This window comes from Pomacea canaliculata, linkage group LG1, assembly GCF_003073045.1.
Source record: "Pomacea canaliculata isolate SZHN2017 linkage group LG1, ASM307304v1, whole genome shotgun sequence".
Taxonomy (NCBI): Eukaryota; Metazoa; Mollusca; class Gastropoda; order Architaenioglossa; family Ampullariidae; genus Pomacea; species Pomacea canaliculata.
Window position 1 is genome coordinate 27,669,272 of NC_037590.1, and position 20,282 is coordinate 27,689,553.

Genomic DNA, 20,282 nt, shown 5'->3' on the forward strand with positions numbered 1-20,282 from the left:
AATGTAGGGTGAGAAAAATTGGAGAGCAGTCTAGGCAAAGTGATATTTAATACTTTCTAACATTGTAATCTAAATCCAGTCCGACCCTGTTGCTACCACCCACCCTCTGTACCAGAACTATACAACAAAAACGCTGTCACAGCTATGATAGACATATACAAGAAAGTTCAGAACTACCCGACTACCCTAGGGCATCAGACAAGCTGTACATTATTATGGATAAAAAGTTACCGTAAAAAGAAAGAAAATGTAAGTAAACAGCAGTCAATTCACAATTCGAAAAACATAATAATTCTCGTCTTTTCTTAATCAGAGTAAGCAAAACTTTGTTCAGGAAAAATAGCCTAATAATAAGCCACAATAATACACGATGACAGTCAATGATAGTAAATTATCGGTTGTATATGTTACTGTTACACCTTGACAGGCCCCACAACCACGACTGCTGGGGTGGCGATGTCGTTCAAGACGAGAAGGAATAAGGGGAAGGGTGTGGACTACACTCGACCTACATGTCACGATGCATGCAGACATCAGGGTGTAGCCAGTTACTCCATCCCTGTCATTTAAAAGGTCATTATGTATGGATTTGGTCCCTATCCACACCCTCCCTTAAAAAAACACACCAAAAAGTAACTAAAAATCTGACGAAAGGCAAAACTAGAGGAAACTTTAAGAAATGTCAGTCAATGGAAACTAAAACATAACGAGTCAGCACAAAAATAACTTTCACATAACGGGACCACGTAGTCCTGAACCCCAGAATTCCCAGAAATGGGTAAGGTTCTTGTAATAGTCTTGGTTCTGCTGTCGATAACACTTGAAGAAAATGCGCCTTGGGTAGCGATGTGCACACAGTCCACGACTGGAAAAAAGTACAGAGCGATTTCTGGTGTCAAAGTGCCAGCTAATCATTGGAAACAGCAGCACCATCTTTGTGCATGAATCCACCAGCAAGGGAGATCAGCAATTGTCACAGTTTTCGCCAGTCTCCTCTGACAAAGTCGGCTTCAACTGCTTCCTGCAGAAAGTCGTTGGAGACAACGTCTTAGGATGCCCTTGCCTTTCTCCCTATCCAGTCTGTGCACATCCTTAATCAGACCTAAAAACATACTGCTGCGTCCTCGTCTTCATCCGTTGCCATTCAGTTCGATCGCATCAAGAGGGTCCTAGGACCATCTCCAAGGCTGTTACCGCCGCATTGCCTTCTATCCACACACAAGCTGAAATGATGCCTTTGCTGCCTTCCGCGGAAAATAAAAATGAAGTCTGGGTGGGCGGGGAGGAAACAGAAGGCTGAGGTTGGTGAAGGTGGTGGGTGTTATCTTTGCCAGCTTGCGGGCCTTCAAACAGACTATACAAATATCACGTCTGCGTCTGTCACAGTTTTCAAGAATCGTCCATATGCCTTGCAGCTCGAGTTCCGATGAGTCGCTTTCCAGCTGAATACCAAGTAATACCATTTAGGTCAGGAACACCAGTAGTGACAGCAATGTCTTCGTTTTCACAGCTATAGTCTTTGGTTTTGAAAGGAACATACAGTGTTTTTTTGTGTTTTCAACCATCGTGCATTCACGAAGGTTCTGTTAAAGTACAGGCCTAGCGCCATTTGTAGCCACGAACTGGTGACGGCTCAAGGGCGGTTAGCAAGTGCGTAACTCTAGCTTTCGCACTGACCAGCGTGAAGCGATAGGTCATCCAGAGCTATGTCCCCTAACCCTGATGAGGCTCCGGTCACCACAGCTTCGATGATTATCTGCAGCGGAAAGAATCCTGGTTATATATAAATCTCATGAGAATAGTGAATACAATCATTTCAATGGTTGTCTGCAAAGACACAAAAAAGACACAAAAGAGCAATTAAAAATAATTTTTTGAGTGGACATTATTTTTTTAAAGGTGGTAGGTATATTTACTCCACTTAGATGTCGGATAGCGGAGGTTACCTCTAGAGGGATTCTTCAGCAGAGATAAGCCGAGGAAATACGACAAAACAGCTGATTAAATAATGTACTTCAGCAGGGAAGACCATCATGTCGGTTGAGAGTAAAACAGAAATCGTGACCCACACTAACCTGGAAGTCCTGCCCGCGACTGCTCACGAATAACGACTTCCGGTGCCATTGGTTCATTTGGTTTCCGCTGATCTGCCAGGTTACTTGCTCTTGCCCAGCAGCGACGTCTTTGGTCAAGACTTTGAGGGTACCTATGTCAGCCCCGTACATGCTGTACCACATCTGAAGACAGTAACCCAGGAACTGACCGGACATGATGCTGGATATGAGTCGCGCTCTATACAACGGCCGGGTCCGCGAAGACTCCACGTATATGTAATACCCTGAAACCGATGATATCACACAGACAGCTCATTTTCATGTCAGTCAAAACAATGCTTAGTTACAGCCATGTAGTCTAATTTATTTTGCAGCAGATGAGACACTAGCCTTGTTCACATATAAATGGCGACATTTGTGTTTTTAATTCACCAGAGGAAGCGTGAGTTCAGTAACCTTAAAGTCATTGATCTTTTGTTTACAAGGTGTTTTTCTCTTCACAGTTCTGTCCTTCGTAGACGGTTGGAAAACCACAGTTCATCTTTGGGAGAGCAAGGAATTCCAACAGTAAAGCGTTAAGTTCCAGCAAAAAAACAAACAAAAAAAAAAAAAAAAAAACAAAAAAAAAAAAAACAAAAAAAACAAAAAAAAAAAACAACAACAACAAACCAACAACAAAAGAAAAGAAAAATTCTTATGAAAGCCAGTTCAAACTGACAAATATCAAGTCTGTAATAAATCAAGAGGAAAACAAGTTCTCATCACGTGGACTGGTCTGAAAATTGCTTCGTGGCTTCTTTACCATTGTTTCCAGTGTGGTCCGAGGAGGGGCCTGTGTCGGGGGTGGGAGTGGGACCCTGGTAACGTCTCCAGTCAAGTTCATCGTCCACAGCGTTCCGCCAGCTGCACATGTCCTGCTGAAGGTGCAGTCGTGACGCACAACCTCTGCAGCACAGGAGAAGAGTTACACATCATTGCAAAACACATTGCACTCCACTACACACTGCATGCCTGTGCCACGTCAACACACACTGCACGTTTATTGCTACTTAGCACTTCAATGGAAAATTATTTTTCTTTACGCCGAACACTCTGCAGCTTTAAGAAGCAAACAGATATTTGCAAATAAGAGAACACAATCGTGGGCTCGTGGGCTTTAGGTTTTGATAGAAATAAAATATTTCTTTATTCTTGCCGGGAATTTTACACATTCTTCGCGTCTTCAACCTGCCATACCGTAAAAGTTTTAACTGATTCCATTCAAACGGTATTTAAAAGCATATGGACGACTGGAAAATTTCACTTCTTTGTCTTTTGGTTTTTTTTTTTAAACAAGAATGACTGCTGATGTTCAGGGTGTTATGGTCCAGAACAGCAAAGACAATGAGAAACCATTCACGGCAGAAAACAACAATTGGAAATCAAGAAGGAAGGAACTCACCACTGCACCGTCCTGCCAGGACCTCCACGCTGTCGATGGCCAGGTCGCCCCTATAGGACTGACCCACACGGCCTCATACACCAGCTGCAACAAACGAGCAGATAACTACAATGAGTATTGTAGATTGTGTCTGTTTTCCAACAAAGCCCCTTTGAGTCGTGTAAGTGGCCATGCTCGGTAATCTGTTATGCAAACTTGGCCAGACTTTTTACCTTGTAATATTTTGGTGCTTGAAGTCGACTTTCTCCAGAAACCACATGTCGCCCTGGTTACCAGAGCGTGACCATAGAAGGTGTTCCGTGCCGTTGAGATGTCGAACACGGATACTGAGGACTGCCCATGTCCTGGCCGTACATACTGTAGTAGAAGAGCAGGCAGCGCCACCCGTCACCCTGCACGTACAGCGGGCTCGTGAGACAGGAACATCAAAGTCAATCAACCAGTAACTCACACGTCTTCACATAACTTGTAAAGCGTGTTCCTTTAGAGAAAAACACTACATTGCAGCTTTTAAAAATCCATGTAGTACAGTCTAGTATTTTTTCGAGCACCACGCTTACTGTACCATGTTGTCTACTCCTAAAATACTTTTCAAAGGAGGATCAAAGTTTTCTCACGTGTAGCAGCGGCGTTAAGATTCGTGCCGTGTCGCCCTCCAATCGTGGGCGGGAAGCCTCGATATAGAGATACTGTCCTGAAAGAAAAACACAACAGATCAGTATTCAGTGAAATATTAAAATATGCAAACAAGCTAACACTTTGGTATCCAAATATCCAGATATTTTCACAAAAAAAATTAATATTGAAAGATATCAACCTGGAGAAAAATACGACCATAAAAGCAACAGTTTTCCAGTCTGCACACTCAGAAAACATAGCAGCAGGTGCACGCACTCACCTGTGGCACAGTTGACTGGATCACAGGTAGGACCGGTGTAGAAGGTATCGGTGCTGCCTGAATGGAGGGTCCAGTCGAAGACGTCGGTGACGTAGTCCTGAGTCCAGTCGCAGGTGCCGCTGTCAAAACTACACTGCAACGTGTCCGCCACAGTGTCTGCCAGGGACCACAACATAAATAAAATATAATTCGGAAAAATAGCTAAGGCACAAAAAATTAATGTCTGATGAAAGTAAATGTAACACACGTGATTATTTAATTTGTTTGGTTAATAAATGTACTGTTCCGGTGAAATACACCGCGAAGTACTTCGCTTCGATGACAGCGCTGAATGACTGTTTAACTAAAATCTTTGTATGACTGAGCGATGAAATAAAAAGAATATGATGACGACATGGGATAACAACGTTCTAAAAAGTGATTTCCGGGTTTTCAAACCATGTTTGAACTAAATCTCCACACATTTGTGATAGTATTTAAATAAAACCAATCAGACATGTTAAAACGTTTCAAATAAGAAAAAGTCAATCGAGACTAACAAAAATGTTCCATCAACTCAAACAGAACATGACCAATGAATCCAACATGCTAAGTTCATAGAGTTAAGCAGAATGTGTTTATGGGGGAATATGTTCAAAGAGTCAAACAGAAGCCGTCCAGAGAGTTACACATAGACCAAGCCAACTTCAACAGAGTTAAACACAATTGAACTCTTATAGTCACACTGAACACGTTCATAGACTTGAAAGATAACAGTCTCGGAGAGGTACTACCGATCGAGCTTCTGACAAGCCCGATAATAAATATACATATACCCCCATGCGCGCGATCAAACCTCTTCCCCTAAGATTAGTCAAATGCGCATCTCCCATTCTGTACATTCCTCTCTCTCTCTCTGTAGATTGTAATAAATAGTTGCAGCACGTGTTCAGTGGCCAGGAGAAAGTAAGATCAGCGAGACCAAAGGAAGGGAAAAAGAGCCAGTTCTGTGCATTAAGTATGTACAATAGTCAAGAGGACACAACTCTGATACTGAGACAGGTGGGCAGAGAAGAAGCAGGCCGTGCAGTCTCTGGTCATGAGTACATCAAGACAGTACCTCCACATGCCGGTGACATACAATATTCTCTTAGTAACCCTGGAGACAACATATTCTCGCAACAGTGACATGCAGTATCATGCTCGAGAAACGATGAATGGAAACATGCCTTTCCCCTTCTGTAGGTCAAGCAGCCATAGCTACCTCACCTGCACCATCCAGGTAGAAAGAGACGAGAATCCAGGCCGTGAGGTAGGCTAGAGGTTCCGAGGGTAGTGCCGGTACTCGGGGGAACATCTTAAGCGCCAGTACCCCGCACTCTGGCTCATGTCTGCGTGGCGTGAGATAAACGGCAAATGAAGGGCAAGGAGCGAGAGCATCGCTTGTGAAGATGAGCTGCAAGAGGAACCTAGTCCATTGGCCGCCAGGACACGAACTTCCGTGAGTGGCCTTTTCCGCAAAGTCTATCTCTTACTGGCAGGCCATCTACCAGACAGGGAGGTCGCTTGAACGGGCACGCCCGTCTCCTTCTTTCGCGATTTACAATGATCATGGGGTTCAGACCCATGGTGATGCAAGATCTTGTTTGGACAACAAACGTTTTAAACTTAAATGTAGGTAAAGGCATGAAAAAAACAAACAGAAGAATGATCAGACTTTCTTCTTCTGACAGAAGGAAAGCTTTAAATAGTACATTTATATAAAAAATCACTAAAAAGTAACCATCTCAACCTTACAAAGTAGACGAGTGGAGGAAACAGAATGAAATGCAAAATTCCCCGACTGTTTTTTGCACTTTATGGTATTATAGAAAGCTGCTTGGGAAGAGGATCAGAACTACGTCTTGACTTCATGGCCAGAGAGAGAAAGAGAAAGTTTTGTGATAAAGATTTACAGACCAATGATCGCTGCCCACTTTAGATATGGTTGTTTTCTCCTCTTTTCGCGAGCACATACTCCTTTTACTCAAATAAAGAGATGTGATGATAGAAATACGTTTTAAGGGAATTTTTTGAAAAGTAGAATCTTGAATTTCATTGGCAAATCTGGTTTGCAGCGTGCTCGTGACAAAAGTCTGGATGTTAACGGATTTTTTTTTTTAAAAGTTGGGGGACATCCATTTAGGGAAACACATTCTTCAATACGACATTTAGGGATCGATAATTAGATCAGCAAATCTCTCATTATGCAGTTTTAGTAGCAAATATTATTGGGAAACTCCAAGATTTTTCCACTGTCTCTATTTGCGTTTTTTTAAAATTTTTTGTCGTGACAACCAAGCAGTACTTACACTAAATGTTAGTAACATCTAATAGATGATCAAATTATAAATTATGTAAAGTTTGGTAGGCAATAATAGTCAAAACTTCTTGCATGCGGAACATTAACGAGAATTAAATGCAAGATGAAAATACTGGACACGACTCCTCTCGTATCATTCGAAGCGCTTCCTGCTGTCAGAGCTCGCGTTCCATCAACACTAACCCTGTTGTTTTCCAGCTCAGTCGCTGCGTATTTCAGTTTAAACCACACCCTATCCTGTCGAAGACTTTGGGACACATGCGAAAAGGAAACAAAACTCAACATTTTCACCCTTCTGTGGAAAATGCCAATTTCTACACATTAAGGCTCAATGTTTTTCAATAAAATGCAATATTCTTTAAGGTTTAGAGTGTTAGAAAAGTGTATCAACAATAGAAAATAAAACTTGCGTCCGTTAAAAAAAAAAAAGTAAACATTGCGGATTTTGGGTAGTTTATTGTTTCTTGAACTATTTAAGCTATGAGTTTTGGGATATTTAACTTAGAATGTGCACACATTTCGTTGTACTTTCTGATGGACAACAATATACGACAACGGATCTGTTGAAAATTCAGTGCAAGCAGACGTATTAACCACCGATGCCCCGAAATTTACAACGGAAAAGCAAGGGAAATTCATCATGAAATGTGTGTCAGTCTAGCCTTAAAATCTTAGAAGCGCTTTCTCTCACTGCGTCCATGTGACAACGCGCGCCATCTCCTCATTCGTTCCTCACGTGCTGTAGCCTCATCTTTAAAGGTTCTCTGCACACACCTAGATTTTAATCTTAATCTTGCTCATTTAAATGTTCTCTAATTACACCTAGACTTTGCTTCAACTTGATTTGCGATATTCTTTTACATTATAGTCTGACGATCGGTGTAGAATTTACGGAGGCAATATGTAGTTAACGAGAATAATTTAACCATAATGACATAAGAAAAATATGGGATATTTTCCACTAAATGTATTCACCGAGCAAGTAAGCCAAGAAAAGCTTTTCTTTGTCATTCTAATGCTCGGCAGCTTCGTTGGGTAGAGAGTATGTGTCACTTTCTGACTGTCGCAACAAGCCATCATTTCACTCAATGGTCATAAAAATGATGGTGAATAACGTTACTTGAAAAAAGTTATTCCTTATTATAATATTGAAGAAGAATGTATTAAGAAACCGCTGATGGGACATTACAGATGAGATGATGAAGCTTGGCCATGCACGCTGAAGCCACGTGCGGGATGATGCAATTCTCCAGACTGTGGCACGTGCTGCAGCGCTGTCTGCTGACTTGGTCGCACAGGAAGAGCTTGGACACGATCTGAGGGTCTGGATGCTGTGTGCTTGGTCAAGTAGCACGCCTACCTGCTTATTATTCCCTTCTCGTCTTGTAATACTGTAGAAGCAGTCTAGTATTCACAATGACAGGCAGAAATATGTTCTTATGGTCCATAAGAACTGCGTACTGCATCCTGTTTTGAACGCCTTTTATTCATGTTCGAAACAAGATAAAATCCTTTTCAAGGATGCGGTGTCCCTTTGCCGAATATCAGCTTCCGTCCCGGCTGCCGGAGATGTCGTCAGGAGGAAGGAGGCGCGCTTTGTACCTGGTGAAGGACGAGGGTCACTAGGTGTGCAGTGGGTGAGAGGCGAGTACTGGACATTTTTACGGTCCACTTCCTAGTCGCTGTTAAAGGCCTACAAGAGTGCAAATGGTTTACTTACCTCACTGTAGCAGAGGAGTAAAGGTCAATGGCGTTCTCTAACCATTCGGACCTCGGAGAGTAAGGTGTTAGAGAATGCTCTTTTCTCGGGGGCAGATTTTTGTGAGGTGGGTACCCATCTCCTTCCCCAACCCTGGAGGGATTTGGGTCCCGATAGTAGTCAGTTTATGTTGTTTTTATAGCATGTGTTAATGTTGTATGTAAAGTGATGTTCTCGTGTTACTGTTGGCAGACAAAACAATTTCCTGAAATTTTTTTTAAGATATCTTGCATTTGCATTTGTCAGACTACCCCGTGGACCAAAGAGCCACAACAGTGTCATGAATGGCACCCAATCAGCTCTGCCACTTGTTCACACAATCAGTGCTGAGAGAGAATGCATCACTAGGTACATCAGCGTAGTACTCCAATAATGTGCGGGTCATATACAGAGTTTTATAGCATCCACCCAGTTAATTCATGCAAGTACCATCCATAGTTAACCTCCTGTCTTGTTGCACCTCCCTGCTTAATTCCCTATCGATGGTAAATCTCACTGCTCTCAGAAGACAAAGCTTATACTTGGGTCAGCAGCAAGTCATTTTATATTTAAAGAAGTTAATATGAAATAAATCCTCTTCTGTTTGTTGATGTAGTCAGAATCTATTCTCTTGGGCTCTTATAATAAGCACGAGGCGTCACTTAGAAAGCATGCAAACACACACACAGTACTGGGTACCATGTACAAGCTGCCAGGAGTCTCGAGAGAATATATTCTATTGAACTTATATTAAAACTTACACAGATCCTCTATCTCCAGACTCACACGCATTCAAATGTTTGTGGTCGCACGGATTCGGGAGGACGCGTGCAAAGCTATGAAAACAATTCATTTTATTGAAAACAGACTTCGGTGACGAGAAGACTTACACTATTTACAAATCCGATATAATATACATATATATATATACACATTAGACCGGCGATCTCTATTCACAACTTCATGATATGTTGTTCTCACAATCAGCCAACTGTACAGACAGGCGGACAGTCACTGACAACAAGCGACACGAATGGCAGCTGAAGTGTCAGTGGATGTCAGGCTGGTCACTACCCCACGGGGGAGTTAACCGAGTTGCTGGTATCGTTTTCACCTAGAATAGATGTTCTTTGTTACTGATAAACAACAGTGGTGAGGATACCTTGCACAAGCAAGCAATCTCTCTTTCCTTCAATTTGCAGAAGATGCCTGCATCATGTTTTCGAGTCCACCAGCAAGAGGTGGATGCACAAAATAGTTCCTTCTCTCATGAAACTCTACGACCAATGTCGTGAATGGGAAAGGAAGACTTGCTAATGGATTTCCACAAAAGTGTTCATTCGAGCCGTTCACCTTTTGAAATTTGTAGGCATTTTTCGTTTTTGTGGAAAGGAGATAGGAACACTATTAGTGCAGTGTGCCCCGGTCAAACACGATAAGGTTATAGTGAGGGTTTCAGGCAGCAGGTGCACTGAACTTTGATCTTCCTTCACACAAGGAGATAAAGATGTATTATTAGACGAACCACGGACATCAACAGAGTCCAAGGTTCGACACTCTTACGCCTCCAGTTCATTGTCTATTATGCGACTTCAATGTATGGTTGGACAAATTCTAAAAGAATAGTTAATTGCTCTTGTTTAAGTCAGTCATAGCTACATAATTTATGATTCAGCTTATGATAAAGCTTACTTACCTGACGACAGCTGAGCAAGATTGGAGCAAGGGCCGATGACGACATCGTCAACTGCAATGTCACTCATGTAACTGTTGCCAGCTACCGCCTCAATAATGATCTGTAAGAAAGATTAATAATGATCTGTATGTGACCTGCATCTGGAAGTGAAAAGAAAGAAAAGAAAAGAAAAATTATAAAGCAAAGTAATAGTAGAGAAAAATCAGAAAAAAACCATTGACAATTTTATTGACCATCTCAAATTGCATAAAATGCTATGCCTGCGTTTGTTTATCTGCAGAATATGGCCTTTCTGTGTGTACTGGCATATCCATCTCTCATGTCTGAGTGGAAGGCTAGCCTCAAGAGCCTCAAGCTTGACATGCATGCATTTGCCTTAGTGCAGAGTGGTGGTCGAGAGGCTGGCTGAGCATCCAGCAAGCTGACCGCGGTGTTAGTCTATTATCGTCTTGTTTATGCAGCTGTTCCATCAACTACTCCTTCCGCCTCCTCCCCTACAAGTTCCTTCCGCTCCGTGGCCGAACAGATGGCGCGTTGGTGCGCTGGAGACATCTCGTCTCCCACCCGCCCTCTGTGCCTCCACCACCCCATTGGCATTGAGCAGAAAGCTTCTGAGGTCAAAGTGAAGGTTAACAGGCTGTTTTAACGGGTTAGTTTCTTTGAATTCGAATTGATGAAGCTAAACAAATAACAGTTTCTTTGGCTTGTCGCGCAGACGATCGCCATTTGAGGTCCCCCTGCCTCACCCACTGCCTCATAGATCGTGGTTGTCACGTGTTCTGCAAGCTGTTGTCCTAATGTTTTTAAAAAGAAAAGTTATCTGCTGTCTTAGAGATTCTGGGAGCACAGAAAAACCCTCGTCATGCATTAGGCAGTTTAGAAGAGGAATGCATTTCCTGTTGTTGAACTACTCGTCAGTATTTGCTGACAGTCTCTCCGTTCTGTAGAGAAGACAAGAAAAGTGGAGAGGGGGAGGTTGGCAGGTGATTAAGGAGCACAAATTAGAGGCTTGAGATTAGAAACCTCCTCCTGCCAGCCCTGCAGCTGTGCTCGATGTATTATGGCAGGTAAAGACGACAAAAAAGAGGTTGGGCTCTGTCTTCCACTAGCTTCACCCTAGACACAGTAAACCACTTACGTTCACAGCCTATCTCTCCACTTTTAAAACTAGTTCATTGGATTAATGTAATTGACTATTTAGTCCTTTATTGAACACATTGAACTCGGGTCTGCGTCTGTCCCTGGATTACGATTTAATTTTCGGAATGAAAGTGTGACGACGAGGAGACAACTTACGACGAAGGACTGGGCATCTGGAAGAGTTATGGCCGCGAGGCGCCAGTCACTGCCTTGGTCTCCGGTCATGGTGAACAGCAGAGATCGCAGGGTCTCAAGCTGCTGTCCAGTTGTCGTCTGCTGGTAGATGTTCAGTGTGCCCATCTCTTCTCCATGCATGCAGTAGAAGAACCTGTTGCACGTTATAAACAAATAAATGTTCCCTGAATGAATTAAAACTAAACCTTTGTCAGAAGCAAGAGACAATCAGAATGGAGACTTAAGATTACTCTTTAAAATGCCCACTGCAATAGTGAAATTTTAATTCGTGATACTAATGATCAATTAAGATTGAAGGGAGTCTTATTCTTGAGTGACAAACGGGACACCTTGCTGAAGATCCCTCGTCACTGGGGCACTATTGGAAGAGACTGGAAGTCAACTTACATCATGCAGGTTGTAGTCGTCACTCGGAACTCCGGAGATATAAGTCTGGCTATGTCTCCTTGTCGTGTCGGGGCAGACGTTTCCAGATAGATGTACCAACCTGCACATGATGCCAAACTAGTCAGTTGTTTTTTAGGACTGGAATTGAGGTAAATGATAAGCTGGAAGTGCTAGGAGGGTCATACCATTTTTCTAAAGTATATATCTCTTAACGGAACTCAAAAAGATTTTCCAAAGTTTCTGTTATTTATGGATTTCAAGTTGACCTTACCTATAACTTTAATTCTACAAAACTCTGGACGAGAAAGGAAATGTTCTGAACAAAGCGAAGAAATTCTGCAGTGAGCGTGAATGAGGTGTAGCTCGTGGAAGAATGCATGGTAAACTTGACAGCAGGCGACCCCTAACACTTGAACTCTTACTTCCGGTGGTCTTCAAAGCGCTTCTGTCGGAACTAGAGCTTCACTCAGCCATCAATTTCGTTGTTGACTTTGCCTCTCTCTCTGTTTCTCTCTGTGTGTGTGAGAGAGAAACTCGAGCTCGAATATTTGATTGACTTAACTTGTCACTTATACAGGGTGAGCTGAGTTAGGGAGAAAGAGAAAAGAATGAGAAGGGCGAGAAATAGAGATCACTATTATAAAATATTTACAGCTTTGTTTTATTTTATGTGTGTAGGAACACACAAGCGCGTTGCTGTTAAAAATACTAATGATATGCGATACTTTTTTTTAAAAAAAGGACCACACCCTCTGGTGAGTGCAAAGGTGCCTTCTTTGAATCTTTGTGGGTGAATGGAGGGTATTAGCTATGGCTGTTCTGTGGCAATATGGGAGAATCAAGGACAAAGGTTTCCATATTTCCAGACATAGAGCGGTGTCCAGAACCCGCAGATGAGAGCATGTCAGGACAAACTTACCCTCCGCCGACCCCATGGTGTGATCCTCCATAGGTCCTGTGCCGTTGGACGGAGTAGACCTGCTGTTGATGGTCCAGTTGCGCTGCGCCGTGCGGTCCTGCATCCACCCGCACACAGTCTGGTCGTCGTAGTTGCAGTACTCAACGGGGTCGAGGCTGTAGCTGGCTAAACAAGAAAACAGGACTGGGCCATACACACATTACTATACAACAACTCCTCTCCAACAGTAACAGATAAATTGTGTTCAAAAACAGAAAGAACAAATAACAAAGACAAAAGGAAAACAAAAGCTCCAAACAAAAATCAAACCCAAATAATATTCAGCCACAACCAAGGAAAACAAAACAAAACAATAGTAAAGAAAATATTGAAAGTTTGGAAGAAAAGAAGATAAACTCCATGTAATGTGGAGAAGACTTTAAAAAGATTTAAGTGTTTAATTCTCGACATAGTTTTGCTTATGGCTAGGATATGTTGGAACCAAGACAAACTGTTGTTAACAGTCACACATAGAGGTTTACGGCTTTGAACTTTTGTTACTGGTTGGGTACTTGGGTGGATTTTAGGGAATGCGACGATTAGGTTTTGTCTCTTCTGCATAATTTATGTTTTCAGATGGTTCATCGCCATGTGGTTTAGTTCAGTCCAGGACTAAAGCTCACCAGCACTCCGTGGTAGGAAAGCCGCTAGTGGTTCAATTTGTTTGTGACATGCGAGTATTATTGTGCCTCTAGCATATATTTCGCTTGATTGTCAGATACGAAGGGAGGAGATCATTGATGTAGACAGAGAATAGAAGAGGACCTAGGGCAGAACTTTGTGGGGGAGAAAGAGAGAGGGTTGGAGTATGGAGAATCAAACGGCGAAACAAAACTCGAGGACAGGAAGTAAACTGGAAAAGGCGGTGAACAATGTGAGGATATAAAGTCACAAGTCTCTTACGTAAGCACGACGGAAGATCACCCGTCCATTGGCCCACGTCGGGACAAATGCGCCCTCTACTGCCGAACAGAAGATAACCTTTGTTGCACGAGTAGTACACAGATGATCCTACTTGGAAGTTCTCTCCCTTTCGCACGCCATTCTTGGGCACTCCCGGGTCAGGGCAGTGGGTGATGTCTGGATAGAAAGAGAAGCAAGGTAGCAGAGTTCTTGTAGGGATCAGTCCAGAGTCTGCATGATACCTACCGTCCTCTTTATCCATCAAAAACAAATAGTTTAAACTTTTTCTTTAACGTTTGACCACCTCTAGACTGTTCCCACCCCAATGAGTGGAGCTCTGTGTTGAATACTCACTACATCTGTACAGGCGGTTGATCTTGACCTTGTCTGTGTCCGACAGCGCGACCCGCTGACCCATCTGCACCCCGAGTGGCAAGGGGTGAGTGGCGTTGATGGTGATGGTAGACCTGTCCAAGGCGAACGTGTTGTTCTTGTAGTGCATGATGGATCCGTAGTCGTACGTCGTCTCCAGTGTGTTGATGGTGAAGCTGTCGTACTTCTCGAAGTTGGACCTGTGCTCTGTGGGGAGCAGTTGGAAAGTTGAAAAGTCCGCGAGACGGATTGTTGTGTCAAAGTCATGATGTAACAAAATGAAAGAACTGGGGATGCTACTACAACTCACCCTTAAACGGTTGAAAAATAAGTTAACAAAAGAAAGGGAGAGAGAAGAGAGGTACATCAACTGAGCAAACTTTCTCACAGATCGTTCTATCAGCACTAAAAACAATCACATTCTTGTCGCAGTTTATCTCCCAAGACACCAGGCTTAGGGTAGAACTGGAAGAGTGGAGTCAGTACCCGATGCGATGTTGTCCCAGACGATGACGATAAAGCTGTCGCGGTCTGGACGACTGTGCTCGTGCCAAAACCCCAGCGCGTGCATCAGCTCGTGCAAAATGATTCCCTTGGCGTAGCATCCCTCTCCCAGAGTCACCTGCTGCTGGCCACCCCGTCGACCCACGGAACTGCTGCAGCTACACCAACATAATCAGACAGCTCGGGGCATCATCATCATCAAGGAAAGTCGCGACAACGTGCCGCAGTGATGTCAGCAAAGTCAACTATCGGCACTAAATAAACACTCGCCCACCTGTCTTTCTTGGTGATGGTGATGTAGTCTATCTGCGTGGTGCGCTGAATGAAGCGGACGCAGGAGGCAGCAGAGATCTCATCCATGGCGCTGTACACATATTCTTGCTCAGACTCGTCTGAAAGAAGAGGCTTACATCAGCGTCTGCGAGTGCCACGATCAGTGACAATTGTCTTTAAAATTAGCTTTTATTGTCGTGTAATAGTTACTGTTATCGCTGTGAAACATTGCTATCCTCATCTCTCCCGTCATCATCAGTATGCTAGCAAGAGAAGCTTGTGGGTGTAGTTACCACCACCACCTCTATTTCTGTCATTAACGTCAGCATCAGCAGCATCAGGATTCAAATTAACAACACCAAGACTACTGAACATGATGGCAGTGTCACAGAAAGGGTCATAGATCATGAACTCTCGCCTCGCACCACTCACTCAGGCCCTCCATGGTGAAGGGGACAGTACGGTTGATCCACGTCTGGTAATAGTCTCGAACAGCATCCCGCCTCTGTGTGAACACGATTGAAAGCTTTAATGTTGATGTGTGAACATTTAACTTCTATGCATTACAATAACAATTTCACTTCTATACACTACCTTTTATAACAAGTTCACCTCTTAATTTACCTTTTTATTAAACAGTTTCACTTCTGTAATTACATTTTATAACATTGACAACATAAAAAAGTTAGAAGAACCAGAGGGAGACCTTCTGCTAGTGAGATCCTAGATGCCACAGTAAAGGAAAATGGAAATGAGTAATAGCATCAAAGACACTAGTCTTCTACTTTGTGACGACATCGGAGTTGTCAGCAGTCATCGGAATCGTCTTCGGTTGTCTTTTGTTGTCATACTACAATTTTTACTTCCATGTCACCATGTGACATCTTGTATGAATGTACTTGGGAAATGATGAAACAAGGATGGCAGTTGTTCATGGACGTATCTCTACACGAGACACAATAATTAATTGTCATCAAAAGGCCGTACACGATTAAAGACTAACAATATGAGCGATAACCGTTCGTTGAAAATATTACTGAAAATGACATGAGTGTCGTTAATGTGCCACGAACTGTCTCATGTAAACGGGAAAGTTGGCGGTTTTACGCAAAGGAGAATTTTTATGAAATAAAAATGATTAATAATTGCTTATTATTGCGTGTATTGAATCTCTAATATGTTTTTAAAGAACTGAACACCCTTAGAAAAGAGAACGAGTTTTGACTAACATTCAGTGCTGAACAACCAGCTCTCGACATGATTTCACCTGTGGGAATTTATACAAGAAATGGCATACATACACTCACCCTAGATACCCTGATATCTCCTTCCGACAGATATTCGTCGACACCTACAGAACAGAGGAACACAATTGGTCACGTGTTATATTTGATTTTCTTGTCTTTCTCTTCCTCCTTTTCCACAATTACCTCTCCCACCCACTGCCACTGGAACTACGTCATTTTTACTGTTGCTCTACTATATAATATGTACTATAGTGATGTCTTACACAATTATAATACAATTTCTTACATAACTTAAAATAATTTTTACCCAACTTATGAAGTAGATTTCCCAGCCTACTTACCAATGTTTTCTTCTGGATTTATTTCCAAGCTCCGCTGCAGTAGACAGTATGGATATTCATGATTAGTGACCTCACACACAAACACACAAACACACAAACACACAAACACATGTTGCTCTATTCCCACACGCTCAAGCAACCAGACACTTAAATCGACTCTAACAATTATTTTCATGTAAAAAATTCCCGGATCCCATCCATTTCCCACTAATTCTCACGCACGGGGTTGAGAGGTCAAGCGACGGAGGTCAGAGTTTAAGCTCAGCCAATAAACGCACCTTTTGGAGGCAGACGGAGAGCAGTATTTGGACTTGCTTGTGGGGGCAACCCGGAGGAGGTAGGCGCGGTCTACACTATGAGAGGTCGCAGGAACTGGGGGTGAGGGTGGATATGATGGGAGCAGCGATGTCTGACTGGGTGGGGTGGCGCGGGGTGGAAGGCGAACATAAAAGCGGAAAAGCTATACAGTTTCTTTCCAAGGCAGGTCTACTGCTATTTGTCTGATAGTTTGCTCTCGCGTCTTCTCTAATCTCTCGTTTCTTTTCCATCCTGGGTTGTAGAGCACAGCACTTCGCCGGGTCGCGGACGACCACGGGGCTGTGGAAATGCCATCCAGTTTGTTGGAGCAAAAACTTCTTGTAGTCTCGTAGATTAGAATCTCCTGTCAGGTCACTTTTATCCCACAGAATCGTTTTTATCATGATTTTTTAAAAAAAGTGTAGAATGATTTTGACAAATAAAATTTGTCTTTACAGGAAACAGTGAAAAGGTTAAACAAAGAATCGTCTACAACTGAGTAATCGAGCTTATAAATAAGACATAATATGTATTATACATCGTTCGAAAATAGTTTGTTTTGATGTATTGTGAAAGGTATATTTGACAAAAATAATTACATAAACAAAACTCAGAAGTATGTCTAAAATTCATTTATGCGCTAGTCGGTTAAACCTCCTCGACCCTAACCCACCATCATACCAAATAAAGAAAAATAAAAATCAAACAAAGTAAAACGAAAACTACAATATTTTATGAAAATGGAAATCATAGTGTCTGCTCTGAGCATGTTTTGAGGACTTGACAGCAGAACCGACCCGTCAACCACACCTACGTCATGTCCACCCCGAGTTTTCCCGCCCTTTGGATCTTTCCTGTGGTGTGTCGCACCACGTAGCAGCCACCCTTACTCTCATTCTCCACATTTTCGGGATCTAGACCGACTTTTGATTGGCCCGAAGAAGAATGTCCTGCTGAAAAGCCCCAATTTAAAAGCTAGAGCAGGGATTTGAGGACAGCTTTGAGTAAATTTGCCTGTCTCCGTCGGTGCGTACAACATGGCGTCAATGACACCAGCAGTCTTGCTGTTAGGTGCATGACTTTCAGTACGCACACCTTGTTAATAAGTATAAGTATAGGTGGATTTACACGTGAAAAGAATAATGTACACACATGCAAATCAGTATTTTTCGAGATGAGGTCGGTGGCTATGGTATGATCACAGCTAGGAAGAAACTTTTTTCAGCAAAACTTTTCCAAAAGAATCATCATGAAGAACAGGCAATGGTCACACTTACCTCAAGAGGTATCAAGGCAACGAGGGGGCAGAAGTAGGCTATGGGGAGTAGCCATTTCCACACCCGCCCGTCTGCCATGGTGAGGTGGAGGGGTTACAGAGGCAACCAGAAAGACAATGTTGTTTGTAGCAGGCGAGCGCCAGGTGAACCTTTTAGCAGGTGCAGGAGTGTTTCTAGAGTAGATGGATCAGTCTCCTAGCCACAAACACATTTCAAGATTGATTGTTAAGATAAATCGACTAAAATTCCTCATCCGACGCTAATTCTGTCTCTATACCTAACGACTGTCGACTTCCTTAGCCAGAGACAACATTACACTTTAAGATAAGGCAGTGATGTACTATTGAGGTAGATCTTCCTTTCACTGTCGATATATTAAAACAAAAGACGATATGCTTGTAGCAAGCTTTCTTAGGAAGAGTCCAGGTTATGAATTTTGTAGAAAAGTGTTTCGTTCTATGTAACTAAAATATATTACTGAGCTAGAGAAAGAAAATTACTCTATATTTGATACATTAAATTTTATTTAATTTAAAAATAAGTTTGTATTTTACAAATCATACCTCAAAATTGTTATATTACAGAGAGAATCAGGAATGAGCTGAAAACTAAGAAAACGATCGACAGGAAAAAATATTGTTAAGAAAGAGAACAGACACATTCCTGTGTTTTAAATAAGAAAGGCCCCCATTCTCAGACTGGCTTTCTTTCATGTCAACATGTGGGACCGGTCAAGACCTAGGCAACCGTTTATCTTTAAAGAAGATGAAGGGAGGCCATCGAGTCCGAATACAAGACACAGTCATTGTGGGTTGCGAATGGGGGAATAACCTCACGTCTCGCCATAAGACCACAAGGTGCTCAGGAGGTTGGAGGCGACAAGATGGAATTTCTCGACACCGAGGTCGCGGAAGGACAGGCAGCCTCTCGTTCTACCTGCAGTGCCTCTACACTTCAAATGAATGCCCAAATCTTTTTTCATTCGTTCCGAACTCATTACACAGTAACAAACTCAGTAAATTGGCTTTTCAACGGACTTATCAATTCATCAACCGAGTTCTCAGTTGGCTCAGCAACTTATTAACTAGCTCTTCAGCTGACTTCTCATTGGCTCATCAGAATATCAAAACCATACTGTTCTGCGAAGAAAAAAGTTTGATGCAGAAACCTTCGAGTTTTCTCTCTTTTCAAGACTTTACAACAGTAGTGCAGTGTCTGAAAATGCATGCCGTCAGAACATGTCCTCGTGAAGACAGAAATATTGCAGTAAAGCAGGCTAGTGCTGTAATGTTGATAGCATCTCTAAACATCTCACTTTGTAGAGACGAGACCGATGGTACACCCCCGTTACTGAGTCAATCATACGTGAGTCTGAATCATAGACCGCGACAGCAAAAACCGAAGGTTGACAAAATAAAGACAACAACTGAGACAAAGTTGAGAAAACTCGAGGCACTTGTCTTTTATAGTTCACATCGTAACTTTCTGATACAAGATTATTCGTAAAATTCGTTTTTAGTTATTTCCTTGTAAATATATGTTATCATTACATTACTGTACTTACAAATTAAATTAATTGCTTGGCCGCAGATAATATCTATCGCAAGAACTGTCCATTCATTCGTGAAGGTGTAGAGTGCGGTATATACCGACAGACAGTTGTATCTAAATGAATTATACAGGCGCTCAGCATATCCTTGATTTTTACTGTCGGTTATGTAACAGACATAGGATGGTTCCTCACCTTGTGCTTTCTCCGACCTCAGTATCATCACTAGCCCCGCGCTTGTCCTTTTATAGTCTCCTGTCTACGTCACGCACGTCTTGAGACACGACTTCACACGGCGCCGATAATGTTAATCATGACGAGCAACGGACACGCTTGCTCTCCTCGCGCGCGCACGAGTGTGTGTGTGAGCGTGCGTAGGTGTGTGTGTATATATATATATGAGAGAGAGAGCGTCCAAATGCCTGCACCCGTATTTATGCACCCAGAATGACAGCCAGAAAACATTACGCCGAAAAAATAGTCCTTCCTGACCTGCGGTTACTATCTCTACATGCACACCGGAGGTTTTCTCATGTATTAATATAGTGTAGTTGTAGGAGGTAATGGCTATCATACAACTACATTATAATAAATGAACAGCGGAGAATGTGGATGGTGTGGACAGATATCTACAGTTAAGGTGTATAAGTACGTAGTGCCTATTGATGTTC

The 20,282-nt window shown here is 42.5% G+C and overlaps 1 protein-coding gene across 4 annotated transcripts; it reads right to left on the reverse strand.

The window, feature by feature from the left end:
• Window positions 1-1,245: 1,245 nt before the first annotated feature.
• Window positions 1,246-20,018, reverse strand: LOC112558985 (protein SpAN-like). 4 transcript variants are annotated; one of them, XM_025229778.1, is made up of 20 exons: window positions 19,807-19,977; window positions 18,063-18,257; window positions 16,489-16,522; window positions 16,208-16,251; window positions 15,333-15,405; window positions 14,902-15,019; window positions 14,610-14,785; window positions 14,106-14,330; window positions 13,752-13,928; window positions 12,810-12,974; window positions 11,891-11,990; window positions 11,465-11,636; window positions 10,169-10,268; window positions 4,394-4,549; window positions 4,113-4,189; window positions 3,708-3,887; window positions 3,496-3,579; window positions 2,857-2,999; window positions 2,076-2,338; window positions 1,246-1,756 (listed from the first exon to the last, which is right to left on the reverse strand). In XM_025229778.1, exons 2-16 carry the CDS (start codon window positions 18,138-18,140, stop codon window positions 3,765-3,767), a joined length of 1,818 nt encoding a protein of 605 aa, XP_025085563.1. In that variant the 5' UTR covers window positions 18,141-18,257; window positions 19,807-19,977; the 3' UTR covers window positions 1,246-1,756; window positions 2,076-2,338; window positions 2,857-2,999; window positions 3,496-3,579; window positions 3,708-3,764. The 4 variants fall into 4 exon arrangements, with proteins under 4 accessions (XP_025085563.1, XP_025085582.1, XP_025085592.1 ...); XM_025229797.1 differs by lacking the exons at window positions 1,246-1,756; window positions 2,076-2,338; window positions 2,857-2,999; ... (2 more) ...; window positions 4,113-4,189; window positions 4,394-4,549 and adding an exon at window positions 5,690-6,013 and having other exon boundaries at window positions 19,807-20,018; XM_025229807.1 differs by lacking the exons at window positions 1,246-1,756; window positions 2,076-2,338; window positions 2,857-2,999; ... (2 more) ...; window positions 4,113-4,189; window positions 4,394-4,549 and adding an exon at window positions 8,186-8,427 and having other exon boundaries at window positions 19,807-20,018.
• Window positions 20,019-20,282: the final 264 nt, after the last annotated feature.